Source organism: Rhamphochromis longiceps, linkage group LG17 (genome assembly GCF_057381845.1).
Source record: "Rhamphochromis longiceps isolate RC_006_pf linkage group LG17, R_longiceps_female_GT1.1, whole genome shotgun sequence".
NCBI lineage: Eukaryota > Metazoa > Chordata > Actinopteri > Cichliformes > Cichlidae > Rhamphochromis > Rhamphochromis longiceps.
Genome location: NC_140573.1, coordinates 14,767,157 through 14,790,739, shown reverse-complemented (window position 1 = coordinate 14,790,739; position 23,583 = coordinate 14,767,157). Strand labels below are relative to the sequence as shown.

The 23,583-nt window shown below is 40.3% G+C and overlaps 2 protein-coding genes across 3 annotated transcripts; one reads left to right on the top strand and one right to left on the bottom strand.

Moving 5' to 3' along the window:
• Positions 1-761: 761 nt before the first annotated feature.
• LOC146649435 (uncharacterized) lies at positions 762-8,763 on the bottom strand. The gene is made up of 2 exons (XM_085386630.1): positions 7,555-8,763; positions 762-5,753 (listed from the first exon to the last, which is right to left on the bottom strand). The coding sequence occupies exon 2, from the start codon at positions 5,662-5,664 to the stop codon at positions 1,543-1,545; it is 4,122 nt and encodes a 1,373-aa protein (XP_085242756.1). The 5' UTR covers positions 5,665-5,753; positions 7,555-8,763; the 3' UTR covers positions 762-1,542.
• Positions 8,764-14,289: 5,526 nt separating this feature from the next.
• On the top strand, positions 14,290-22,687 carry LOC146649434 (MARVEL domain-containing protein 3). 2 transcript variants are annotated; one of them, XM_085387534.1, is made up of 4 exons: positions 14,290-14,509; positions 14,912-15,008; positions 19,987-20,099; positions 21,194-22,687. In XM_085387534.1, exons 2-4 carry the CDS (start codon positions 14,917-14,919, stop codon positions 21,850-21,852), a joined length of 864 nt encoding a protein of 287 aa, XP_085243660.1. In that variant the 5' UTR covers positions 14,290-14,509; positions 14,912-14,916; the 3' UTR covers positions 21,853-22,687. The 2 variants fall into 2 exon arrangements, with proteins under 2 accessions (XP_085243660.1, XP_085243659.1); XM_085387533.1 differs by having other exon boundaries at positions 14,291-14,509; positions 14,915-15,008.
• The last annotated feature ends 896 nt before the right edge of the window (positions 22,688-23,583 follow it).

Sequence of the window (23,583 nt, the reverse complement as noted above, 5' to 3'; positions counted from 1 at the left end):
TGCTCAGGTCTGAATTTTCTGCAGCTTGTGTCTGGTTTCCTGTGCAGCTCTGCACTAAACTTCCCCTTTCTTTACTTCCCCTTTCTAAAGTCTGTTGCCAGATCGACCTGTCACCCTCTGACCTAGTTGTTTCTTATGCCTCTATTACAAAGTACAAAAGGCAATATAATCAGAAAATAAGCATTAAAAATATATATTTATATCGTAACATTACATAAAGTTTTATGTACTTAATTTTAAAAAGGGGGAAGTCATTCAAATTCTGAAGTAAAAAAAGCTAAATGAACATTCTCCAAGTGTGGTGATTTCATATTTATTTATCTGGGATGTTGAAAGACTTTTCTGTTTGGTTGCAAACCTGCCTAAATTCATATTAGTTATTACTTCCATTACAACAATTAATTTTGGTTCTTGTGACATGATATGTACTACTATGTGATCGATAAGCATTTAGGAAGCTTATTTCCAATCTTATCAACCACTCCAAGCCCTTTATAAAAAGAAACAAATAGTTAGTGCCTGTTAGAACCACTAAAGATCCGAGGACAACATAACTGAAACCTGATAACTAGAAACAGAGATTATATTCGTTTAAAAAGAATATATAATTCAACACATCCCCCTTCCTTTTCAATTATCAAAATATGTATATCTATGAGGGAAATGTACTGGTAGTTAGAAAAGCCAGCAAAAAACATTAACTTTCTTAATAATGAAATATTGTTGAATAGTGTGAAATATATCACTTCATTAAAGAAACTTTGAAATATCTTATAGGTACGGTAATTCATGTAGAAAAACAATTGGTTGCATTAATAGTTTTATTAGGGTGAAGAGAGTAAAAGTCTACATTCAGGGGAAACCAGAGTATCTCATCTTAAATAACATATGGTTAATATATTCTGCAATTTTATAAATGTTAAAAGTGGGGCCATGTGTTACCATCAATATGATTGAGAAAATTCAAGAAAATAGTGACAGTCGGGACAATCATAACATTATACAAAACAAATATACTGCCATAGCTTTCTTTATTCCCCTTGCCATCAATGGGATATTTCCAAAGCAAAAAAACTAATCCCATCATACTGTCTGTTGAAAACTTTATCATGGTCATAGTTGTAATCCTTTGGCTTTTTTTTGGTGTAATTACAGTTACTAGTTTAAGAAATACTGTCATTGAATCACATATAACAAAAATCCCAAGTAACTAGTTTGGTTGTCTATTTCTGTATGTATATTTCTGTTCCTATTATTGCACACTATTACATTTTTTCAAGACATTTGCATAATGAGTTTAATAAATAGATAAATATATTTGTGGGTAAATATTAAATAGATATTACACTTTATAAGTCACAAGGGTAATTGTTTGTTAAATAGTTATCCATGCTAAGGTTTACCCAGACCCTTTTTCTTACATCTGAAGTGAATGGAACTTAAATCCCAACTAAACAGGAAAAGAAGAAGTAAACAGTAACATAAAAAAATCATCCTTTCACAGTTGTAGTGTTTTTATGGTTTCCATCCATGATTTACCATTTAATAGATGGTAAAGACAAAGAGTGCCACTAATAGAGGGATTACATTAATTCTGACAGAGGATGCGTGACTTGTTGTCGTCGTGGATGTTATAGCTGTTGAAGGCATTTTAGTGGTTGTTGTTGCGGCTGTTGTCATGGTTGGAGCAGCTGTTGGTGGTGGTGGAGCAGCAGTTATTGTTGTTGTAGCAGCAGTTGTTGTGGTTGGAGCAACTGTTGTTGTTGTTGTAGCAGCAGTTGTAGTTGTTCGAGCAGTTGTTGTTGTTGTTGTAGCAGCTGTTGTTGTGGTTGATGCCACGGTAGTTGTGATTGGAGCAGTTGTTGTTTTGGTTGAAGTAGCTGTTGTTGTTGTTGTTGTTGTTGTTGTTGGAGATGCAGCTGATGTTGTTGTTGTTGCCACTGTAGTTGTAATTGGAGCAGCTGTTGTCGTGGTTGTTGCCACGGTAGTTGTAATTGGAGCAGTTGTTGTTTTGGTTGAAGTAGCTGTTGTTGTTGTTGTTGTTGTTGTTGGAGCAGCAGTTGTAGTGATTGGAGCAGCTGTTGTTGTGGTTGTAGCAGCTGTTGTTGTTGTTGTTGTTGCCACTGTAGTTGTGATTGGAGCAGCTGTTGTCGTGGTTGGTGCCACAGTTGTTGTTGTTGGAGCAGCTGTTGTTGTGGTTGGAACGGTTGTTGTTTGAGCAGCAGTTATAGTTGTTGGAACAACTGTTGTTGTGATTGGAGTAGCAGTTGTAGTGGTTTGTGCAGAAGTTGTAGTTGTTGGTGCCACAGTTGTTGTTGTTGGTGCCACAGTTGTTGTGGTTGGTGCCACAGTTGTTGTGGTTGGAGTAGCTGTTGTTGTGGTTGTAGCAGCTGTTGTTGTGGTTGGAGCAGCTGTTGTTGTGGTTTGAGCAGCTGTTGTTGTTGTTGAAGCAACAGTTGTTGGAGCAGCAGTTGTTGTTGTTCGAGCAGCTGTTGTTGTGGTTGGTGCCACAGATGTTGTGGTTGTTGCCACAGTTGTTGTGGTTGGAGCAGCAGTTGTTGTGGTTGGAGCTGCAGTTGTAGTGGTTGGAGCAGCAGTTGTAGTGGTTGGAGCAGCTGTTGTTGTTGTTTGAGCAGCTGTGGTTGTTGTTGGAGCAGCAGTTGTACTGGTTGGAGCAGCAGTTGTACTGGTTGGAGCAGCTGTTGTTGTTGTTGGAGCAGCTGTTGTTGTGGTTGGTGCCACACTTGTTGTGGTTGTAGCAGCTGTTGTTGTGGTTGGTGCCACAGTTGTTGTGGTTAGAGCAGCTGTTGTTGTTGTTGTTGGAGCAGCTGTGGTGGTTGTTGGCGCAGCAGTTGTAGTGGTTGGAGCAACTGTTGTTGTTGTTGGAGCAGCTGTTGTTGTGGTTGGAGGAGCAGTTGTTGTTGGAGCAGCAGTTGTGGTTGTAGCAGCTGTTGTTGTGGTTGGTGCCACAGTTGTTGTGGTTGGAGCAGCTGTTGTTGTGGTTGGAGTAGCTCTTGTTGTGGTTGGAGCAGCAGTTGTTGTGGTTGGAGCAGCTGTGGTTGTTGTGGTTGTTGCCACTGTAGTTGTGGTCTGAGCAGCTGTTGTTGTGGTTGGAGCGGCTGTGGTTGTTGTTGGAGCAGCAGTTGTAGTGGTTGGAGCAGCTGTTGTTGTGGTTCGAGCAGCAGTTGTTGTGGTTGGAGCGGCTGTGGTTGTGGTTGGAGCAGCAGTTGTTGTGGTTTGAGCAGCAGGTGTTGTTGTTGAAGCAACTGTTGTTGGAGCAGCAGTTGTTGTTGTTGGAGCAGCAGTTGTTGTGGTTGGAGCAGCTGTTGTTGTGGTTAGAGCGGCAGTTGTTGTGGTTGTTGCCGCAGTTGTAGTGGTTGGAGCAGCTGTTGTTGTGCATGGAGCAGCAGTTGTTGTGGTTGGAGCAACTGTTGTTGTTGTTGTAGCAGCAGTTGTAGTTGTTCGAGCAGTTGTTGTTGTTGTTGTAGCAGCTGTTGTTGTGGTTGATGCCACGGTAGTTGTGATTGGAGCAGTTGTTGTTTTGGTTGAAGTAGCTGTTGTTGTTGTTGTTGTTGTTGTTGTTGGAGATGCAGCTGATGTTGTTGTTGTTGCCACTGTAGTTGTAATTGGAGCAGCTGTTGTCGTGGTTGTTGCCACGGTAGTTGTAATTGGAGCAGTTGTTGTTTTGGTTGAAGTAGCTGTTGTTGTTGTTGTTGTTGTTGTTGGAGCAGCAGTTGTAGTGATTGGAGCAGCTGTTGTTGTGGTTGTAGCAGCTGTTGTTGTTGTTGTTGTTGCCACTGTAGTTGTGATTGGAGCAGCTGTTGTCGTGGTTGGTGCCACAGTTGTTGTTGTTGGAGCAGCTGTTGTTGTGGTTGGAACGGTTGTTGTTTGAGCAGCAGTTATAGTTGTTGGAACAACTGTTGTTGTGATTGGAGTAGCAGTTGTAGTGGTTTGTGCAGAAGTTGTAGTTGTTGGTGCCACAGTTGTTGTTGTTGGTGCCACAGTTGTTGTGGTTGGTGCCACAGTTGTTGTGGTTGGAGTAGCTGTTGTTGTGGTTGTAGCAGCTGTTGTTGTGGTTGGAGCAGCTGTTGTTGTGGTTGGAGCAGCTGTTGTTGTGGTTGGAGCAGCTGTTGTTGTTGTTGAAGCAACAGTTGTTGGAGCAGCAGTTGTTGTTGTTCGAGCAGCTGTTGTTGTGGTTGGTGCCACAGATGTTGTGGTTGTTGCCACAGTTGTTGTGGTTGGAGCAGCAGTTGTTGTGGTTGGAGCTGCAGTTGTAGTGGTTGGAGCAGCAGTTGTAGTGGTTGGAGCAGCTGTTGTTGTTGTTTGAGCAGCTGTGGTTGTTGTTGGAGCAGCAGTTGTACTGGTTGGAGCAGCAGTTGTACTGGTTGGAGCAGCTGTTGTTGTTGTTGGAGCAGCTGTTGTTGTGGTTGGTGCCACACTTGTTGTGGTTGTAGCAGCTGTTGTTGTGGTTGGTGCCACAGTTGTTGTGGTTAGAGCAGCTGTTGTTGTTGTTGTTGGAGCAGCTGTGGTGGTTGTTGGCGCAGCAGTTGTAGTGGTTGGAGCAACTGTTGTTGTTGTTGGAGTAGCTGTTGTTGTGGTTGGAGGAGCAGTTGTTGTTGGAGCAGCAGTTGTGGTTGTAGCAGCTGTTGTTGTGGTTGGTGCCACAGTTGTTGTGGTTGGAGCAGCTGTTGTTGTGGTTGGAGTAGCTCTTGTTGTGGTTGGAGCAGCAGTTGTTGTGGTTGGAGCAGCTGTGGTTGTTGTGGTTGTTGCCACTGTAGTTGTGGTCTGAGCAGCTGTTGTTGTGGTTGGAGCGGCTGTGGTTGTTGTTGGAGCAGCAGTTGTAGTGGTTGGAGCAGCTGTTGTTGTGGTTCGAGCAGCAGTTGTTGTGGTTGGAGCGGCTGTGGTTGTGGTTGGAGCAGCAGTTGTTGTGGTTTGAGCAGCAGGTGTTGTTGTTGAAGCAACTGTTGTTGGAGCAGCAGTTGTTGTTGTTGGAGCAGCAGTTGTTGTGGTTGGAGCAGCTGTTGTTGTGGTTAGAGCGGCAGTTGTTGTGGTTGTTGCCGCAGTTGTAGTGGTTGGAGCAGCTGTTGTTGTGCTTGGAGCAGCTGTTGTTGTGGTTGGAGCAGCTGTGGTTGTTGTTGGAGCGACAGTTGCTGTGGTTGGAGCGCCTGTTGTTGTGGTTGGAGCAGCTGTTGTTGTGGTTGGAGCGGCTGTTGTTGTGGTTGGAGCAGTTGTTGTTGTTGGAGCAGCAGTTGTTGTGGTTGGAGCAACTGTTGTAGTGGTTGGAGCAACTGTTGTTGTGGTCGGAGCTGCAGTTGTTGTGGTTGGAGCGCCAGTTGTTGTGGTTGGAGCAGCTGTTGTTGTGGTTGGAGCAGCAGTTGTTGTTGTTGGAGCAGCAGTTGCAGTGGTTGGAGCAGCTGTGGTTGTGGTTGGAGCAGCTGTGGTTGTTATTGGAGCTGCAGTTGTAGTGGTTGGAGCAGCAGTTTTTGTGGTTGGAGCAGCAGTTGTTGTGGTTGGAGCAACTGTTGTTGTGGTTGGAGCAGCTGTTGTTGTTGTGGTTGTTGCCACTGTAGTTGTGGTTGGAGCAGCGGTGGTTGTGGTTGGTGCTGGAGTGGTCGAGGGTGAATTACATGTTGGTCCTGTTGTTATCGTACCAATGCTCTTCATGAAAGGTAGAGATTTCAAGCTTGAGGCAGCTGCACACAGGTTTGTAGATGCACATCCGTAAGCTGGGAAAGTGCTGGTGCTGTCGGTCACTGCAGATGAAAAATGTTTGTCATGATGTCATTACATATCATATTTAAAGCATTAGTTAAGACATCTTAAAAATAATTTTTCTGATATCCAGTGTTAAATCCTCCCAATTCTTTTATTCTTTGGGCTGAAGGAAGGACAATACTCGGTGTATAAATGTTCAATCAACAATGTTTTATTCCATACAATTCAACATGAGCACAAACCATCCGGATGGGGAGACATGCATGCAGAGGGGCACAGCAAATCTCAAAATGGTGGAGCGTTACCCAAAGCTTTTATAGCCTCTGTTGACCCCCACCTAGTCTCAAAAAGCCTAAACTTACATACCCTCTAACTCTCAGTGAGCCTGTATTATGACCTTGGCTCCCTGTCTTTCTGACATAGAGAAAGGTGGGGGTAGAACTTCTGTGGAATGTGGTCTGTCTCCTCCACTATCAGAAAACAAGGCCTTCTGCACACAATATTCTCTTCTTAACTCAGCAGTATGACATGCAATGAAACAGTGTAAATCATTCACAGTAAATCAACAGTATAGGATAATATAGACATATCTAATAAATCTAATGATTTTCACAATTTCTTAATCCAGAGGTATAATGCAAATTAAAACTACATACTAATTATACTCTCTATAATATGGAGTAGGGTGTGGCTTACAGTAGTATAATGATTCACACAGTTCGATTATAGGGATAGGATAACATATGATAAAATAAGAATCTTACACCAGTAATATTCATTATTATGTTGGTTTAGTGCCTTTTGGTAAGTCATAAGTCATGGTAAATGGTAAAACAACTGATACATTTATTGTTGTCTTCTACTTTAATAAAGCCCCCAATTTAATTTTTCCACCAAGTCATATTTACCAGTTCAGACACACATTTACTTTTCCCTGCTCCAGTCTGTTGTCCCAAAATGTTTTAAGAGGGCCACCAGCATCCCTGTCCCAAGAAAAACTAATGTGAGCTGCCTAAATAACTATCACCCAGTAGCACTCACATCCATTGTGTGAGTGTTTTGAGCGCATAGTTAAAGCTCACATCACACCTTTACTCCCTGCTTCACTCGACCCCCTCCGTTTGCCTACAGGCCAAACAGATCTACAGACAACGCAATTGCATTCCACACTGCCCTCTCGCATTTGGACCAGAAAAACACATATGTGCGGATGCTGTTCATAGACTATAGCTCTGCCTTCAACACCATCATACCATCCAGACTCATCATGAAACTCCGTGACCTGAACATCAGCTCCTCCCTGTGCAGCTGGATCCTGGACTTCCTGACAGACAGACCTCAGGTGGTTCGGATCAGCAGCATCACCTAATCCACACTCACACTCAGCACAGATGCCTCCCAGGGATGCGTGCTTAGCCCCCTGCTTACACCCTGTTCACCCACGACTGTACACCAACACACAGCTCCAACACCATCATCAAATTTGCAGACGACACCACCATCATTGGCTGCATTTCTGATGGAGATGAGACAGCATACAGGGCAGGGGTGAGAGCCCTGACATCATGGTGCCATGACAACAACCTCCTGCTTAATGTCAGCAAAAACAAGGAGCTCATTGTGGATTACAGGAGACTACAGAGAAGAAGGCACACGCCCATTCACATCGAAGGAGCAGAGGTGGAAAGAGTCAGCTTCTTCAGATTCCTAGGCATCTACATTTGCAAGGATCTGAGTTGGTCACACCATGTTGGTGTGATCACAAAAGCAGCAAGACAGCAGCGCTTCTTCCTCCGGCGCCTGAGAAGATTTGGCATGAACTCCAGAATACTTACAAACCTCTACTGATGCACCATTGAAAGTATTCTGACCAGCTGCATCACCACCTGGTATGGCAGATGTAACGCTCCCGACCGCAAAGCTCTGCTGAGGGTGGGGAGATCAGCACAGCGCATCACCAGGACTGAGCTGCATGCTTTGCAGGATCTAAATAGATAGCCCTGCATGAAGAAGACGCAGCGGATACTCTCTGATCCCAAGCACCCCAGCCTTTTCACACTCCTGCTGTCCGGCAGATGGTTCAGAAGCATTCAGAACCGCACTAGCAGACACAGGGATAGTATTTACCCACAAGCCATCAGGCTTTTGAACTGCTGACATTCTTACACCAGCTGTCGTCATGGTGTAAGGCCAATAACCTCCTCCTCAACACTTCAAAAACCAAAGAACTCATAATAGACTTCAGAAGGAAAAAGGCAGAGACCCAACCACTATTCATTAATAGGGACTGTGTAGAAAGGGTGGCAAGCTTCCGCTTCCTGGGAGTCAACATAGAGGAGAACCTTTCCTGGAGTGCGAACACCTCCGAGCTGCTGAGAAAGGCCCAACAGAGACTGTACTTCCAGAGAATTCTCAGGAGGAATAACATCATACAGAGATTGCTGGTGTCCTTCTACAGAGCCACCATTGAGAGTGTTCTAACCTATTGCATATGCATCTGGTACACTAGCTGCACAGTGGCTCAGAGGAAAGCACTCCAAGGGATCATTAACACTGCCCAAAAGATCACTGGCTGCCCTCTCCCCACACTGGAAGATTTACACCCGCTGTCTTAAAAAAGCCCAAAACATCATAAAAGTTACCTCACATCCTGGCCACTCCCTGTTTGAACTGTTGCCCTCAGGCAGACGGTACAGAGCAATCAGTGTAAGGACTAATAGGCTCAAACAGCTTTTATCCAACTGCAATAACACGTCTGAATACTGCTACAAAAAACTGTCCATCACGCCACTCTTGTATTAATCTGTGCGCTGACTGAAGCATGTATGTGGGAATGTATGTGAATGTTTGTTGATACTTCTTATTAGTACTTTAAGCATTCTATTTATTTTATTATTGAATTTTATTGTTTTATTTATATTTTGATATTGTTAGGGTTGATGCATTGATTGGGAACCATTTTTAATTTTATTGTACCTGTGACAATGACAATAAAGATTCTGATATCTGACCATTACACACTCCCTACAATTACTAGACTTTACACACTGCCACTTTATATCCTCACTGCATACTTTTTGCACAACTCTAAATACGAAACTGTAAATTCTGAACAACTGTCTCAAATTCTGTTAATATTAATACTTTAGTTTTTTGTTATTTGTTATCTTTATTATTATCATTATTATTATTATTGCTGTTGTTGTGGTTATTTTCTTTTAAAATATAACTGCAGACTTATATATGTTCATATAAAGCTGAGGAGCACGAGCCAAAGAATTTCACTACAGGTAAATGTGGCTACACTGTTTATATGTACATGACAATAAAACTTGAAACTCAGACAGCAGTTTTACAGTTAGCCTTTTTTGTGCTCTCTAACTGTTGTGCGCAACACTTATAATGCATGAGGTTAATTTGATGTTCAGAATCTTTCATGTTGACATGTGAATTCTAACCAAAAAATGTATAAGAAGACAAAAATGCCTGTGTAGTAGCCTGTGACAATCGAAACATGTACTCAGAGTATTATAATTAAAATGGTTTCCTTTTTTATGCACTAACACTCCTGTCACAGCAATTATTATTAAATATATTCTGTTACATTTTATTTAGAGCTTCTTATTATTTTTTAGTCAAAAGAAAATCATGAAGCTACACTGTAGATCAACTGTAGAGTTGTGGGCATTGACCATCATTATTGGTTTGCAAATGGTTAGGGAAATGCTTTGTACCTATCTTCAATATCTTTCACATAAAGAGTAATCTAAAATCTGTTTGTGTTCTGTTTGCTGAAACTCAAAATCTCACTGCAGTGACCCGAGAACACCACTAAAGGGTGTAGTTGTTTGTTTAACATTTCTAATGCCACTGGTAAACATTTTTTAATCAGAGAGAAGAACAGAGCCTGATTTTCAGTCAATTTTTATAGTGACTTTCACGTTTATGAAAACATGTAGTTACAATTTCAGAAGCCACTGTGATTCCCTTTTAGTGAATAGTGTACCTACACTGGGTGTTCTATTTTCGTGCGGGGAATACTTGTTAACTAATACATATATATAATTTCATGAACTAATTATCAAATCCTGACCTTCATCTTCAAAGATTTAAGGTACAAAATAAAATGTCTTACACATACTGATGAAATGCTTCATAATGTTGCCACTGACTAATTTTTTTTTAAAAAGAATATGTTTTGAATTTATTTTAGGTATAAAAGCCAATTTAAAGATGATCTTTGTTAAAGTATATATGATGAAGACTCACTCATTGATTGAAAGCATTGGTCCTCCACTCCCTGACACTGTATTGGAGTGTCGCACAGAGGGGTGGAACAAATGTTACATAGTCGGCCATTACTTGACTGAGGAGCAGGAGCTGTAAAAGAAAAGAGCATCATTTCATTTCAGAACTGAGAACATTTCAGCAAATATCAGAATATTGTTTCTTATTGCGTCTTTAATAAAACACTTATAGATTTGTACTTACCATCCAGAGTTTGTGAGTTGCAGTTATCTGTGTTGCAGCACGTGGCAGATGCAAGAGCACTTTGAACACCCATGTTAATTGAAAATATCTGAGAGCTCGTAACTGGACACAGGGAGGAAGATGCACATGCCTTGTAGATTTGTGTTGCCGTATTTCCAGATGAAGTAGCTGCAAATTCAAAGTGTATTTTATTAATGTTGATGGAAAGTACACATAATTTCAAAGTCATTGAAATTTACTGAAGTTTATTACATAATATTTGATTTGATATACCTTTAGTCCCACAAGGGGAAATTTCATAATATGAAGAGAAGATTACCTAAAATAGTAGCTGTAACACACATGGTCTCTGAAGAACATGGAAGTAGTGCTGTGCTTGAACACGTCTGATCTGTGCAGGTTTGACACTCAAGGGCTCCAGCTGCAATCAGGAGAGAAACAATAAAAGGATTGAAGTTATAATGAAAAATGAAAGGTTTTAAAATACCCCAGTATACTGGCATAATTAAAGAATCGTTATCTCTTTGATTTCTTTACACTGTTACACAGATTGATAAAATGCAGTTAATCTCTTTAACATGTGTGTGTGTATAAATATTTTTAATAAAGTCGACGTGAAACACTACATTAAAGTTAATTTAAGGTTAATCTATTAAGGGTAATTTACACCATGGAGGCCTGCTCTAAAAACCTTCCAACATTTAACAGTTTGTGAAACTATATTTAAAATGTTATAATTTTTATGGCATGTGTAGCACCACCTAGTGTGAGAAAAGAATCTGACCACTAGATGCGATCAGCAATATGAAATATTAAGGTGGACTTTAACTGCCAGTTATCTCTGGGTTAAACCTGTTTTCCCAATCACAAACAGTTCACGTGATAACAGGTTGTGACATCCACATCACAAACTGAACAAAGTGTTAAGCCATCCATCAAGATGTCCACACTGAAAGAAATGTCCACTTCCCAGTTTTGCTCAGCATGAAGTAGAACTTATCCACTCAGTGAAATGATTTGGCGTAAGTAAAAGATTTCCACATCAGTTTGCCAAACAGATTCAGAAACAGAATTTATAAACTAAAACAAAATGTATGGCATATCTTTCTCAGAGCCTCTTGGGTTTTTTTGGTTTGGTTTTTTTTTTGTTTGCTTGTTTGCTTTTTAATTGGGTGTATCACACTCATTGATCGGTTTTCTCTACATATATGCTGACAGATATTTGGTTTCCTGATAATGCTTTGAGAGAAAACTTAGTTATGTTTGTGGTGTGATGCTCATGTAGTTACCTAATCTTGTAAACTGTTTGGATGTTCTTGGAAAAGGACATTTAATATCTATATAAAATAAACTTTAAGGTTTTATTTTTCTTTTATTGTAAAATTTAGACTTTAAATGTTTAAATTAAATCCTGAATGATAAGGAAAAGAGCAGTTACCTGTGCTGGAGAGTGCCCAAAGGACAATTAGAGCAGTCAGCTTCATTGTGATGAACAGGTCAGTTCTGCAGATTAGTTTCCTTGGACTGTGATACTAAATCTCAGGAGCACTCCCACACTTTATATACTGAACAGGTGAGCTCAGGATTGGGTGTGTTTACATTTTTACAGCATGAACATTCAGACATTCATCTCCTCTTTTGTCAAATCATTCTGCTAACGCACTTTACCACACCCTGTGTTCAATTGTGCATTTAAACAAAAAGGGTACGCAACAGCTTTTTAATTTCTAAATATAAATGAATGAGTACGATTTCCTATGATGCGTCACTGAGCCTTCATTTTCTCTTTTGCAATGTAAATTTTATTTTTATTTTCCGTGTTTTGCATTTCTTTATTCACTAAATTAATATGAGTCCATGATTACTTTTCATAGTTGTAAAAACCTGTAGAGTAAGGAATGAATAGTCATGGTGAGATCTTTTCTACATCACACTACATGAAATATTGCACAGCATTATTTTAGAAATCCCTCAACACCTTTTGAAGATTTAATGTACATTTATGTACAGTTTAACATACAGATGTATTTATTCCTCACTACTGTTTTCTAAAGGCTTAGTACAGCAAACAAAGTTTTGGCTATAATGGCACTAGCCATGGATGCTTGTCTGTCCCGCTGTAGTTAGTGTAAACCCATAATCAATGCAAGTTTTTCACTGGAGCTACAAACAGTCAAAGCTTATATGCAAACACACATCCTATGTCTATAACTTACAGAGACAGTGTGAAATCAAGTTTCAATTATGCTCTTAATTTATCATGATGCTTTTCCCCCCTCATGATTAAATGCACTGCTATTCTTGTTGTTGTGATGCGACACCATTGTTTCAAGCATTTTGACTTTATAGAGCCACTGTGATCTGCAAATTATAATGCAGATGTAATATCACTGGACTCATGGCTCACTTGTACTTTTGTTGTTCCTGCTACACGTTATGTGTCTGTGAGCGCGAGGAGGGAGAAAAAGGTACGAGCTGTCGTCGAGGAAAAACGGGAGCTGGAAGCATGTAAATATAATAATAACCACTGCAGCCAAGAAGAGTGCCTGACGAGCCCAGTTGTAAGTAAGCTGTTAAGACTCGACTGTACACCGTGTTCGTGTTTTCCTCTGAAACAATAAGCTCCGTTGCAGCAGTCTTTCAACGCCTCTCTCTGTCTCTCGCAAGAAAAGTTGACCCAGACAACAAAGTAAAGCTATTTTTCGGCTACGAGCCGACAGGGACCCCGCCGTATTAGTCAGAGGTCCCTTTACTACAGTTCGGAGTCGCGGACCTTCAGTAATAGTAATAAATCACACAGCAATAGGACATTCATGTTGTTGTAAAAAGCATGATAATATATTAAGAAATCCAAAGTATTCAGAATACGTTACTGTCATTGAGTAACGTAACGGAATACGTTACAGAATACATTTTGGGGCATGTATTCTGTATTCTGTAATGGAATACATTTTAAAAGTAACCTTCCCAACACTGTATATTAGGAAAAACTCTGAAACTGCTCCACCAGCATCAACTCACGCACTGCTGCAAAATTGGTATTCTTGATACGGACATGTGGACACTGTTCAATCATATGAAGTGCAGATGTTTTGAAACTGTGATTCAAAACAGCCATCTTACCATGACTAATTGAGGCTTTGTTCATATGGGAACCTGGATGACCTTCAGGCCTATGAAAAATGACCTGGTGCTGTCAGCATGTAGCTGGCCACTGAAACCTTTCATGCTGAAAATGAAAATGCAGGACAGAAAACATGATAAAACCAAACAATTAGACAAAAACTAAACAAACCACAAATAGAAAATGGTGCATAAAGAAGATGTGTGTCTGAGTGTGTGCGTGTATGTGATACTCAATCATGTGTGATAAAAAGCATCCTATTATTAAGATATGAAAAGAGGTTGTCAATGCTTTCAATTCAATTACAGCAGGTGAGGCAAATTCAGAGACAACACTGTGTTAAAAACAGTCCTCTGGCCACTAACTAAATTCTTTGAATTCTTTCACACTTGCTCAGCTGGAAATGCAACTGAGTTAGAGCTTCATTGGTGCTTGATGATCATTCTTGAAACCTCGTACTAAGGTTATACCCGTGTCAAAGCCTGAAACAATAAATGCTAAAGTTTGAATTATTATTTTAGGTGTAAAATGAAGATATTAGGAGAAAAATCAAGAAATCAGAACGCACACACCACATTTTAGGGCCACAATATGACACTTTCTGATTTTCTATTTATTTTTAAATGTTTTATTACTAAAAGATGATGAAAACAATGGTGTGTGAGAACACAGTGATATTTTTAAATGGTAAGCAAAGTTAAATTGCCCACATAGTCTACGCTTAATTCAAACTGTGTAAATAACTGTTGCAAAAGTGCCTTTATTTCTTTTTTGTGCATTATAATGTATAGTCTGATATCTTGTGCAGTGTAAAAACAGATCGTTTAGTGCCCCCTTCTGGCAGATCTACGTACGTACACGTAGATGGAGACGACAGCTTTTGGCCAATGGTGTGCCGCTCGACGTCACCGCTGCAGCGTGCTGGTAATGAAAGGCCAACAACACCCCCTCAAACAGTGAGTAAACAGAGGCTTCTGTGGCGTGAGAGACGGGACTGACGGCGCACGAAGCTCGTAGTAGCTTTGACCTCATACCAGAAACTCTTCTGTTCACCTGTTAGTTCCTCTTCCGCCTCGTAGGGTGGAGTTGTTGCTACCTGGATTCTGACAGCAGACAGAATAACTATATTTGGATTCAGTAATGCTGTTTCAGTCTGAAGTGTTTTTTATCGACATTACAGTAAGTTTGTCTTTGATAACGCTAATTGAATCAGACATTTTGGCTACTTTGCTGACGTATCGCACAAGCTTGGCTTTGGTTTGGAAGTAGTACCTGCTCTTCGGGTGCTTGACGGGAAATTTAAGCTTTCATGTAAAATTACACGCTTTCTCAGCCTAGTTTTCATTTGTTAGTAGTTTTCATAATTTTCACTTTGGGGGGACTCTACGTCAGTTGTAGGCTATATTTCCATGCCAACAGGAGCTAAAACATTAAAGCGTTTTCTTTTTGTTCTTTTCTTTTTCCTGTTAAAGAAGATAAATAAAAACCTCTAGAGTCATACGTTTCATCCTGTAGTATGCGGGACAGTTTTCGTGCTTTTCAAACGTCGTTTTTGTGTTTAAGTGTGCCACTTTCCGTCAGCAGGAATGAGCCAGCAGCCGCGATCAAACCGGGGGCACCGGGAGAGGAACGGAGACCACCGGCAGCACAATGGCGACCGGTCAACACCATCCAACAGGTGCGCACTGCGTTCACCGTTGTTTTAAACCCAGACTGTGAAGTGAGGGCGACTGGGGCAGTTGTCTCACCATGTAATTCCTCAGATCAGAAACTAAATACACTTATTCCGCACACCCTCATTAGGATTCTCTCTGACCGTGGAAGAAGCGCAGGTACTTCATTTCTGCAGAAATTCCCAAGGACAAAACAAGTTTTCAGATAAGGGAGATGCTTTTTGAATGCACAGTGTTTTTTTCCTCCCTAAATCTGGATTTAAATCTCCATCAGTAGTACTTTAGAGAACAACCATGTTGACATAGGTGTTGCTGGGTAAAAGATTGTAAACATGGACGGCATATCAGGGACACCTTGTTTGTCTGTATTGACATTTAAAAATTAAAATACTTGTTTGTATCAAACATCACGTTTTACATGTGTTAAAACAGTATCAGCCTACATACTGACATACACAAAATAAATGTCACTCTCACTCCATATTTATCAAGCAATATAACATACAGATGAGGATAACATTATTAACCCCCCTCTATCAGTGTTTTTTTTTTTTTTTTAATGGAGTGAATTTTCAACACAGCATTTTTAAACATACTAGATTTCTTGAGAAAGCATAGATTATACCTATTTGTGACACACGGTCACATAATTATCTCAAGAAACAAAACAACAATAACCAGGGTCAATATTGTTTGCCCCCTGAAACACTGACCTTTGAACTGCAGCACAAACCTCTGCTGTGCAATGATGTGCTTTAACTGTATAATTCTCAAAACATATAAAATCATTAAAACTGAGACTTACTGTCCACTTTAAACTTCAGCCAGAGTGTGAGTTGTAAGCATAGTGCAAAAAACAAAAGAAATCAGTTTAAACTTGAGGGGAAAAAAGTGAATGTTCAGTAAGGAGCAGATGGATTTACAAAGTTATCACAGTGTTTCCAAGTGTCAAGAATGCAGTGAAAAATATGAAATTCAGAGAGAGCCACACAGTACAGAACAAGCCTGGCAGAGGTATGAAGTGAGCAACTTCAAAGACTCTGGAAGAAAAAATAGTGAGAGATCTGTGTGAAGGGCTCGGAACAACTGCCAACACTAGTAAAAGACTAGTAAAGACCAAGCTGGGAATTTTAAGCTCAAAGAAGACGATCAGTAGAACCCTGCAGCGGAATGGACTGGCAGGTTGCAGATCAAGAAAAACTAAACTTCTGCAGAAGATACACCTTTAAGCCAGACTGAAGTATGCTGGGGAAACCTGATGAAAGAAAGATAAAGATGGCATAAAACCCAAAGAATCACAGTGGTGCAAGTGTTAAGCTGTGGGGATGCTTCGGTGCATCTGGAACTGGGAGTCTAGTCAAGGTGGAAGGAATCATGAGGAAAGAAGGATATAATGAAAATTTCCAAAGAAATCCTCAAACATCAACAAAACTGGATCTGGGTCGTGGCTTTGTTCTCTAACACAACATCGACCCACTACTGTGAAGATCTACCTCCGGAAGACTCAAGTGAATGTTACTGACTGGCCTGCATAAAGCCCTGAGTTGAATCTAATTGAAAATCTGTGTGGTGAACTGAAGACCAACAAATCTGGAAGAGCTTGAGAGATTCACCAATAAAGAATGAGCTGGGATGGCTCAGCAGACTGAAGAAGCTTCTCGGATGAGAGGTGAAACGTCTTCAAGCAACTTAAAGAAGTCCAGATGCTTTTCTTTCCAAGCTCCTTAGACTACTACAAACAACTGCATGCTGTTATCTAGCAAAAAGGAAATGACTGATATGACTGATAGTACCAAGGGGAGCTAATAATTTTGATCCTGGTACGTTTTGTATTTTTGTGAAATAAATCTTTCTGTATTTCTATTTAAAATATTGCAAGTGTTCCAAATAAAACCAGGATGTTTGGAAAAACTCTTTCAAAATTCCTTGCTCTTTTTAACAGCACTTGGGAAATTCTTAAACAAAAAAAAAGACATTTTCATAATAATTCTTGTATTTGTACAGACAGAAAATATCCCTTTGACTCTTTTGCTTTTGAATAGACATGTAAAGATGTCCATTTAAATTAAATTATGAGATGTTATTGTAATAATTTGATTATTCACTTGTTTAATGTTTGTTTTTTTTGGGGGGGGTTAAGCGTTACAATTGTGACCCTCAGACTTCTTGCGTCAAAATGAATGTTGTAGTCTTGTCCTTATTAGTGAAAAAATGTAAGCTGTACTGTTAGCACAATTATTTACATGTCTTTTCATCAAAAGATAACATGTAGCCTGTGAGTAATGAAGGACACTGTAGAAAAAGTTGCAGCTGCCCTCAGTCTTTTCTACTTCTACCACTATGAATGTGGCAAGGGGAGCCCCAGAAGCAACAGAGGATTGATATTTTGTTGTACGTCTGCACAAATATTTAACAACAACAAAAAATCATAAAAACGTTTTTGTTTTTTTTTGTTGTTTTTTTTTATAACCAGCTCAGAAACATTCAAACTGACCTTAATAGGAAACTGGACAAGCTTAGACGTGTTCATTCTGAAGTTTGGAAACGTTTTGTTTAAAATGACTTTAACCCACTTTTCCAAACTTTGTTGAGCCCAGTCCAAGAACTTGAAAGAATTTTTCTTTTGGTCATGGACCAGACTTTATTAATCCCTATGGGCTCTACTGTGAGTTAGAGTTTGCAGTCTTGTTATAATTGATGAATCTTTTGCTTCTGGTTACATCAGAGTACAACCCAATGCTGCTCTCAATTCTCACTTGCTGGTTTCATTACAGTATATTATTGTATTAGTAAAGCAATCCCCAATTTACTCATGGTTCAAGCCTCAGAGATGTAAGGTTTTCAGAGGAACACTGACTTGTAATTCATTATTGTTATATTGCTTTGTTCCTTTTTTTTTCTGAGTACTTTGTCCACTGGTGCCATAAAAATCTGAATTCCAGTACTGAATCCAGAGTTCATATTTGGCAGTGTATCAGGACTTGTTTTCAGAATCTTTATTGTCATTGTCACAGGTACAACGAAATTAAAAATGGTCCCCGATCATTGCATCATCCCTAACGATATCAACATATAAATAAAACAAAATTCAATAATAAAATAAATGGAATACTTAAAGTGCTAATAAGAAGTATCAACAAACATTCACATACATTCCCACATACATGCTTCAGTCAGCGCACAGATTAATACAAGAGTGGCGTGATTGGCATTTTTTTTGTAGCAGTATTTTTTTTTTTTTGTTGCAGTTGGATAAAAGCTGTTTGAGCCTATTAGTCCTTACACTGATTGCTCTGTACCGTCTGCCTGAGGGCAACAGTTCAAACAGGGAGTGGCCAGGATGTGAGGTATCTTTTATGATGTTTTGGGCTTTTTTAAGACAGCGGGTGTAGATCTTCCAGTGTGGGGAAAGGGCAGCCAGTGATCTTTTGGGCGGTGTTAATGATCCCTTGGAGTGCTTTCCTCTGAGCCACTGTGCAGCTAGTGTACCAGATGCATATGCAACAGGTTAGAACACTCTCAATGGTGGCTCTGTAGAAGGACACCAGCAATCTCTGTATGATGTTATTCCTCCTGAGAATTCTCTGGAAGTACAGTCTCTGTTGGGCCTTTCTCAGCAGCTCGGAGGTGTTCGCACTCCAGGAAAGGTTCTCCTCTATGTTGACTCCCAGGAAGCGGAAGCTTGCCACCCTTTCTACACAGTCCCTATTAATGAATAGTGGTTGGGTCTCTGCCTTTTTCCTTCTGAAGTCTATTATGAGTTCTTTGGTTTTTGAAGTGTTGAGGAGGAGGTTATTGGCCTTACACGATAATGACAGCTGCTCCACCTTGTCTCTGTATGCAGACTCGTCATCCCTGGAAATGAGCCCCACCACGGTGGTGTCGTCTGCAAATTTCACAAAGAGGTTGCTCTGGTGGAGAGGAGTGCAGTCGTGTGTGTAGAGAGAGTAGAGCAGTGGACTAAGCACACAGCCCTGGGGTGAGCCAGTGCTGAGATTTAGGGCTGAGGATGTGTGATGCCAACTCTGACTCTCTGTCTACGGCCCGAGAGGAAGCTGTTGATCCACATGCAGGTGTTGTAAAGAAGCCCCAGGTCTTATAGCTTGGCCACCAGTTTGTGTGGAAGGATGATGTTAAAAGCTGAGCAGTAATCCACGAAAAGCATTCGCACATAGCTCCCATGCTCTTCCAGTTGTGTTACGGCAGCATGGAGTGCTGTGGCTACAGCGTCTTCTGTGGACCGGTTTGCTCTGTAGGCAAACTGGTGAGGATCCAGGCTGCAGGGCAGGGCTGCTGTGATGTGTTTTACCATTGTTTCTCACTTATCTTTCTAATTACTGCCTTTTCACAGTAGTTGTCAAATTGTGATTCACTCTATTTTAGTATAGAAAAGATTTATATTATTGTTATACTTGGAGACTATTAAAAAATAACAATAATTATTAACAATTAGTCTTGTTCTCAGAAGCAGCTCGGAAGGAAATTTGGTACCTGGCTGACATCCCTGAGTCTAGTTCTGCTCAAAGTTTCTTCCTATTAAAAGGGAGTTTTCCTTCCCACTGTCGCCAAAGTACTTTCTCATAGGGGGGTCATATGGTTGTTGCGTTTTTCTCTGCATGTATTATTGTAGGGTCTACCTAACAATATAAAGCACTTTGGAGCAACTGTTGTTGTGAATTGGGGGTGTATAAATAAAACTGAATTGAAATTAAATTAAATGAGGAAACTACATGCTGTAGAAAGGTCTGTTGAAAGCTCCAAAATAGCATTAAAAGCACCTTGTTTTAAATTCATTTTGTCAGTAGGGAAAATATTCTATTTCTGCAGTTAACCATGTTTATAATTTTGTTATGACATTTAAAATGTCTGAAAAATGGACTCAGGCGGAAAAAGGCTAAAAACACATGTTCCTGTCTCATTGGCCTTTCTGTCAGTGTTTCAGATTAGTTGGTTGATGATTTCCTTCATTGTTATCTTTTTCAGGTCCTCCTCATCACCCCCATATTACCCCCGAGAAGCTGACTCACATCCAAGTCATGCACGGGAACGAGTGAATCACAGTGACTCCAAATGGAACTACATTTGCTCCAGAAGAGGTAGGTCAGGATGTCCAGTACTGTGCAAAAGCCTCAACTCTTTATAGTTTGCTTGGAAAAAACAACAGTGATTTATTGAAACATGTCCAGAAGTGTATATGGAAATACAGTATATAAGACGAAACCAGTTTGTACAAATCTAATGAGCTTGAAAGTCAATATTTTGTTGAGCACAAATATTGACTATTATATGTCTGTAAAATTGTAACCAAATTTGTAATAGATTGAACTAAAGAAATGGTTTCTTTCTATAAAAAGCATTCCTGTGGTATGTTAATGTCCAACTTAACCCCCCCACCCCCAAAACCAACAACTTTGAAATACCTTCCAAAAGCCCCTGGAAACTATTGCCCAAGAGCACTTTAACCTCCTAAGACCTGAACAAAGAATGACGTGATTTTTTTTTTTTTTTTTCTGAGAAAAATGAGATCCACATATCAGGACATTCGTAGTATAACGTCCCCGTATGTGGATATCAGGCCCTTGTAGAGCAAAATTTAGTATTTTGGTCGAGACAACCCAAAGTGTGATGTCCACGTATGTGGATGCCAGGTTAAACATTTAGAGAAAGTCTGGCTTCTTGGAAGCAAAGTATGACGAAATGAGGAGTTGCTCAAGAGCTCTGCACAGTACTGTATGTGTGAAATAAAACTGTAGCGTCTAATGGCGGCCTTGAGTTTCAGTGTACTTCATTCTTTCTATGAAAACTGCACTGACCGGTTTTCATGTGTTTACTCAACTTTGTTTTCAGAGGTTAGGCAGAGGAACACTATTCTGGGAAGCTGGGAACTTGAAATCAGAGCCTCACAGATTAGTTTTCTCCTGTGAGAACACTAATAAAGACCTCAAATGTACAGCTGAAGTTAGACTTGAGACCTAAGTGCCACCATTATAGTTCTCTGAAGCCCATTTGATGCATAACAGCTTATTGATTTTAGATCAAAAATTTCAGTACTCGGGAGAAAAAATCAGGAAGCTAAAAAGTTCAAATGTCAATAACTAGAAGTACAAGTAAGAAGAAGAATAAAAGCAAGTATGAAAGATTGATTTTTCTGTAAAATGAACTCAAATGCCTGTTCTGTGTGCTGACAAAGGTATCATCCTGATCTGCGCTGTGCTGACCAACGCCCTGGTCCTCATCTGTGTGGTCGCAGCTCAGATGGTTACGTCGGGAATGTCCTCGGCAGCCAGCATGGGCGGCTTCAACCTCAACTCCAACATCAACTTTGAGGGTACTGAGCTGCAGAAGCTACGAGAACTAGACATGCAGTATAACCAAATGAGGGCACCAAGCATCTATGGCGGCATCCCCTTCAGCCTCACCTTTGGAATAGTCTCACTGCTGTTTGTGGTGTCTGGGAACAAACCCCCCCACCGGATGTCGCGAAAGCTCCTGTTTGGAGCGCTGGTCTTTCAGGCGGTGGGCGCAGTGGTGTATGTGGTGGCTGTCGGCCTCTACCTGCACTTCATGATCAAAGTCAACTCCACAGATGTGTGCAAGCAGCGGGAGATTCTGTATTCGCGGAACGGCTACACCTGGATGAACTGTAACGTGAGTGGGGCCGATGCAGCTGTGGCTCTGTTCGGACTCATCACCGCCATTCTGTACATTGCTGGCACAGTGCTCACTTTCCAGACCATTCAGCACGTGAAGCGTTACCTACAGGAACAAAAGCGGCGGGAAGAGGAGAAAAAGCAGGATCGGAACAACCCACAGAGGGCTCCGTTGTGGGCCGAGACCACATCTGTGTGAGGGAGACTTGTGTACTGTGGTTAAGGGGACACTTTAGTTTCTGCTACAATGACATCTGAACTGATTCAAAGAGGATTGGCTCCAAATGTGTAAGACTGACAGACGGATCACAGGAAACATTTAAACTTACAACTCTTCATCGTCTCCACATGGACACAGCTACTTTGTAGTATAAACTACTTCTGTGTTACTGCCCAAAAGTGACTGTGGATCAGGGGACATAAACAGTACAGTGAGGTAGCACTAATGTGCTGCTGTGGCTTAGTTGGATAAAAAAAAAAGAAAAATCTTGCATAGCTAGAATACATTTGGGATTAAAACAGTACAGTTGAACACTAAAACTAATGTATGACAACTAAACCTGCCTAGTACTTAGTGAATTTAATGTCATTCCCTCAGGCACTGTAATACATGGATGAATATTAAAGCTTTTCCACTTATGGAGAGAACTAGAAAATAAAGTGAAGACTCAGCCATCATTCATCAGCCCCACATATTGTTAGTTAGCTCAGAAAATGAAATGTATTATGTTGGCTTTTTATGCACATTCCCTCTCATTTTTGTCAATTTTTATGTAGAAGTTTTTGTATGTGTCTTTAAAAAAAAAAAAAAAAAATCTTCTATCCAAATGTAACTTTGTTCTCAAATGTGTCAGTTATCTCAGGTAATGCTGAACATGACCGGCTTGTGTAAGTTAAATCGCTGAGTAAATCTTCAAATGGCCTGTTTTACTGTTGGAGATAGTTTTCTAATAGTAACATGTACACTGCTTAATGTTTTTTTTTTTTTCTACCAGTTTGCAGCATTTTATCTACTGTAATTAAACAGACTATGATTCCATTTAAAAGCTGGATCGACTGTCATTAGGGGGCAACAGAAGTCTGAGCGCCTGTTCTGCTGTTTGTGTTCCCCTGTTCTGTGCCAGCCATGACATCACTGCTGTCACACAGTGGAGCGCACACATACAAAAGGACAGCAGTGATGTAACTGCGCTGACAACACAAACTTGTCAAAATTCCCCAGAGTGATAAAATGACCTGACTTCTAAATTTACCATTTTAGACAGCCTGATCATCACAGCAGCACTAACAAATTTCTTCTTTTGGTTATGCTCTTTTAAGTTTGGATATTCTGGTTGCTCAGCTCTGCCAACATACCTGTTTTAAGATAATAATAATGATGATAATAATAATAAGGCTGCAGATAACTTATTTTAAATATCAGACTGAAATAATTAGCTGACAGGAAACTGATGGACAAGCAAATGTTCTCCTGCTCCAATTTCCTGTGTTGTCAGCAAAGGGACGTGATGAAAAAAAATATATATAAAGCTATTAACAATTAAATATCTAAATTATATATCTAATAAAAAAATCGTGAGGAGCATTTTCCATCTTTAAAAATGAAGGAAAAAATGTGGTAGACAACAGTAAAAGTCATTTCACCTCTAGACAATTATTGACTTAATCTTCAAATACACGGTGACCATGTATCCTTGGGCAAGATACTGAATCCTGAGTGACCCCAATGCATCGGTGTGTAAATGTAAGAAAATGAATATAAAAGCATTGCAAGTAGGGCTGGGCCATATAATACCGTTCACGGTAATACCGGTATAATGTTAGGCAATGATAAAATGAAAGATCGCGATAGAATATGGGTAAAACGCGCATGCGCAGTGCCTTTGTTTTCATACGCACATGGCGGAAAAAGCATGGTGGCGACGGAGAA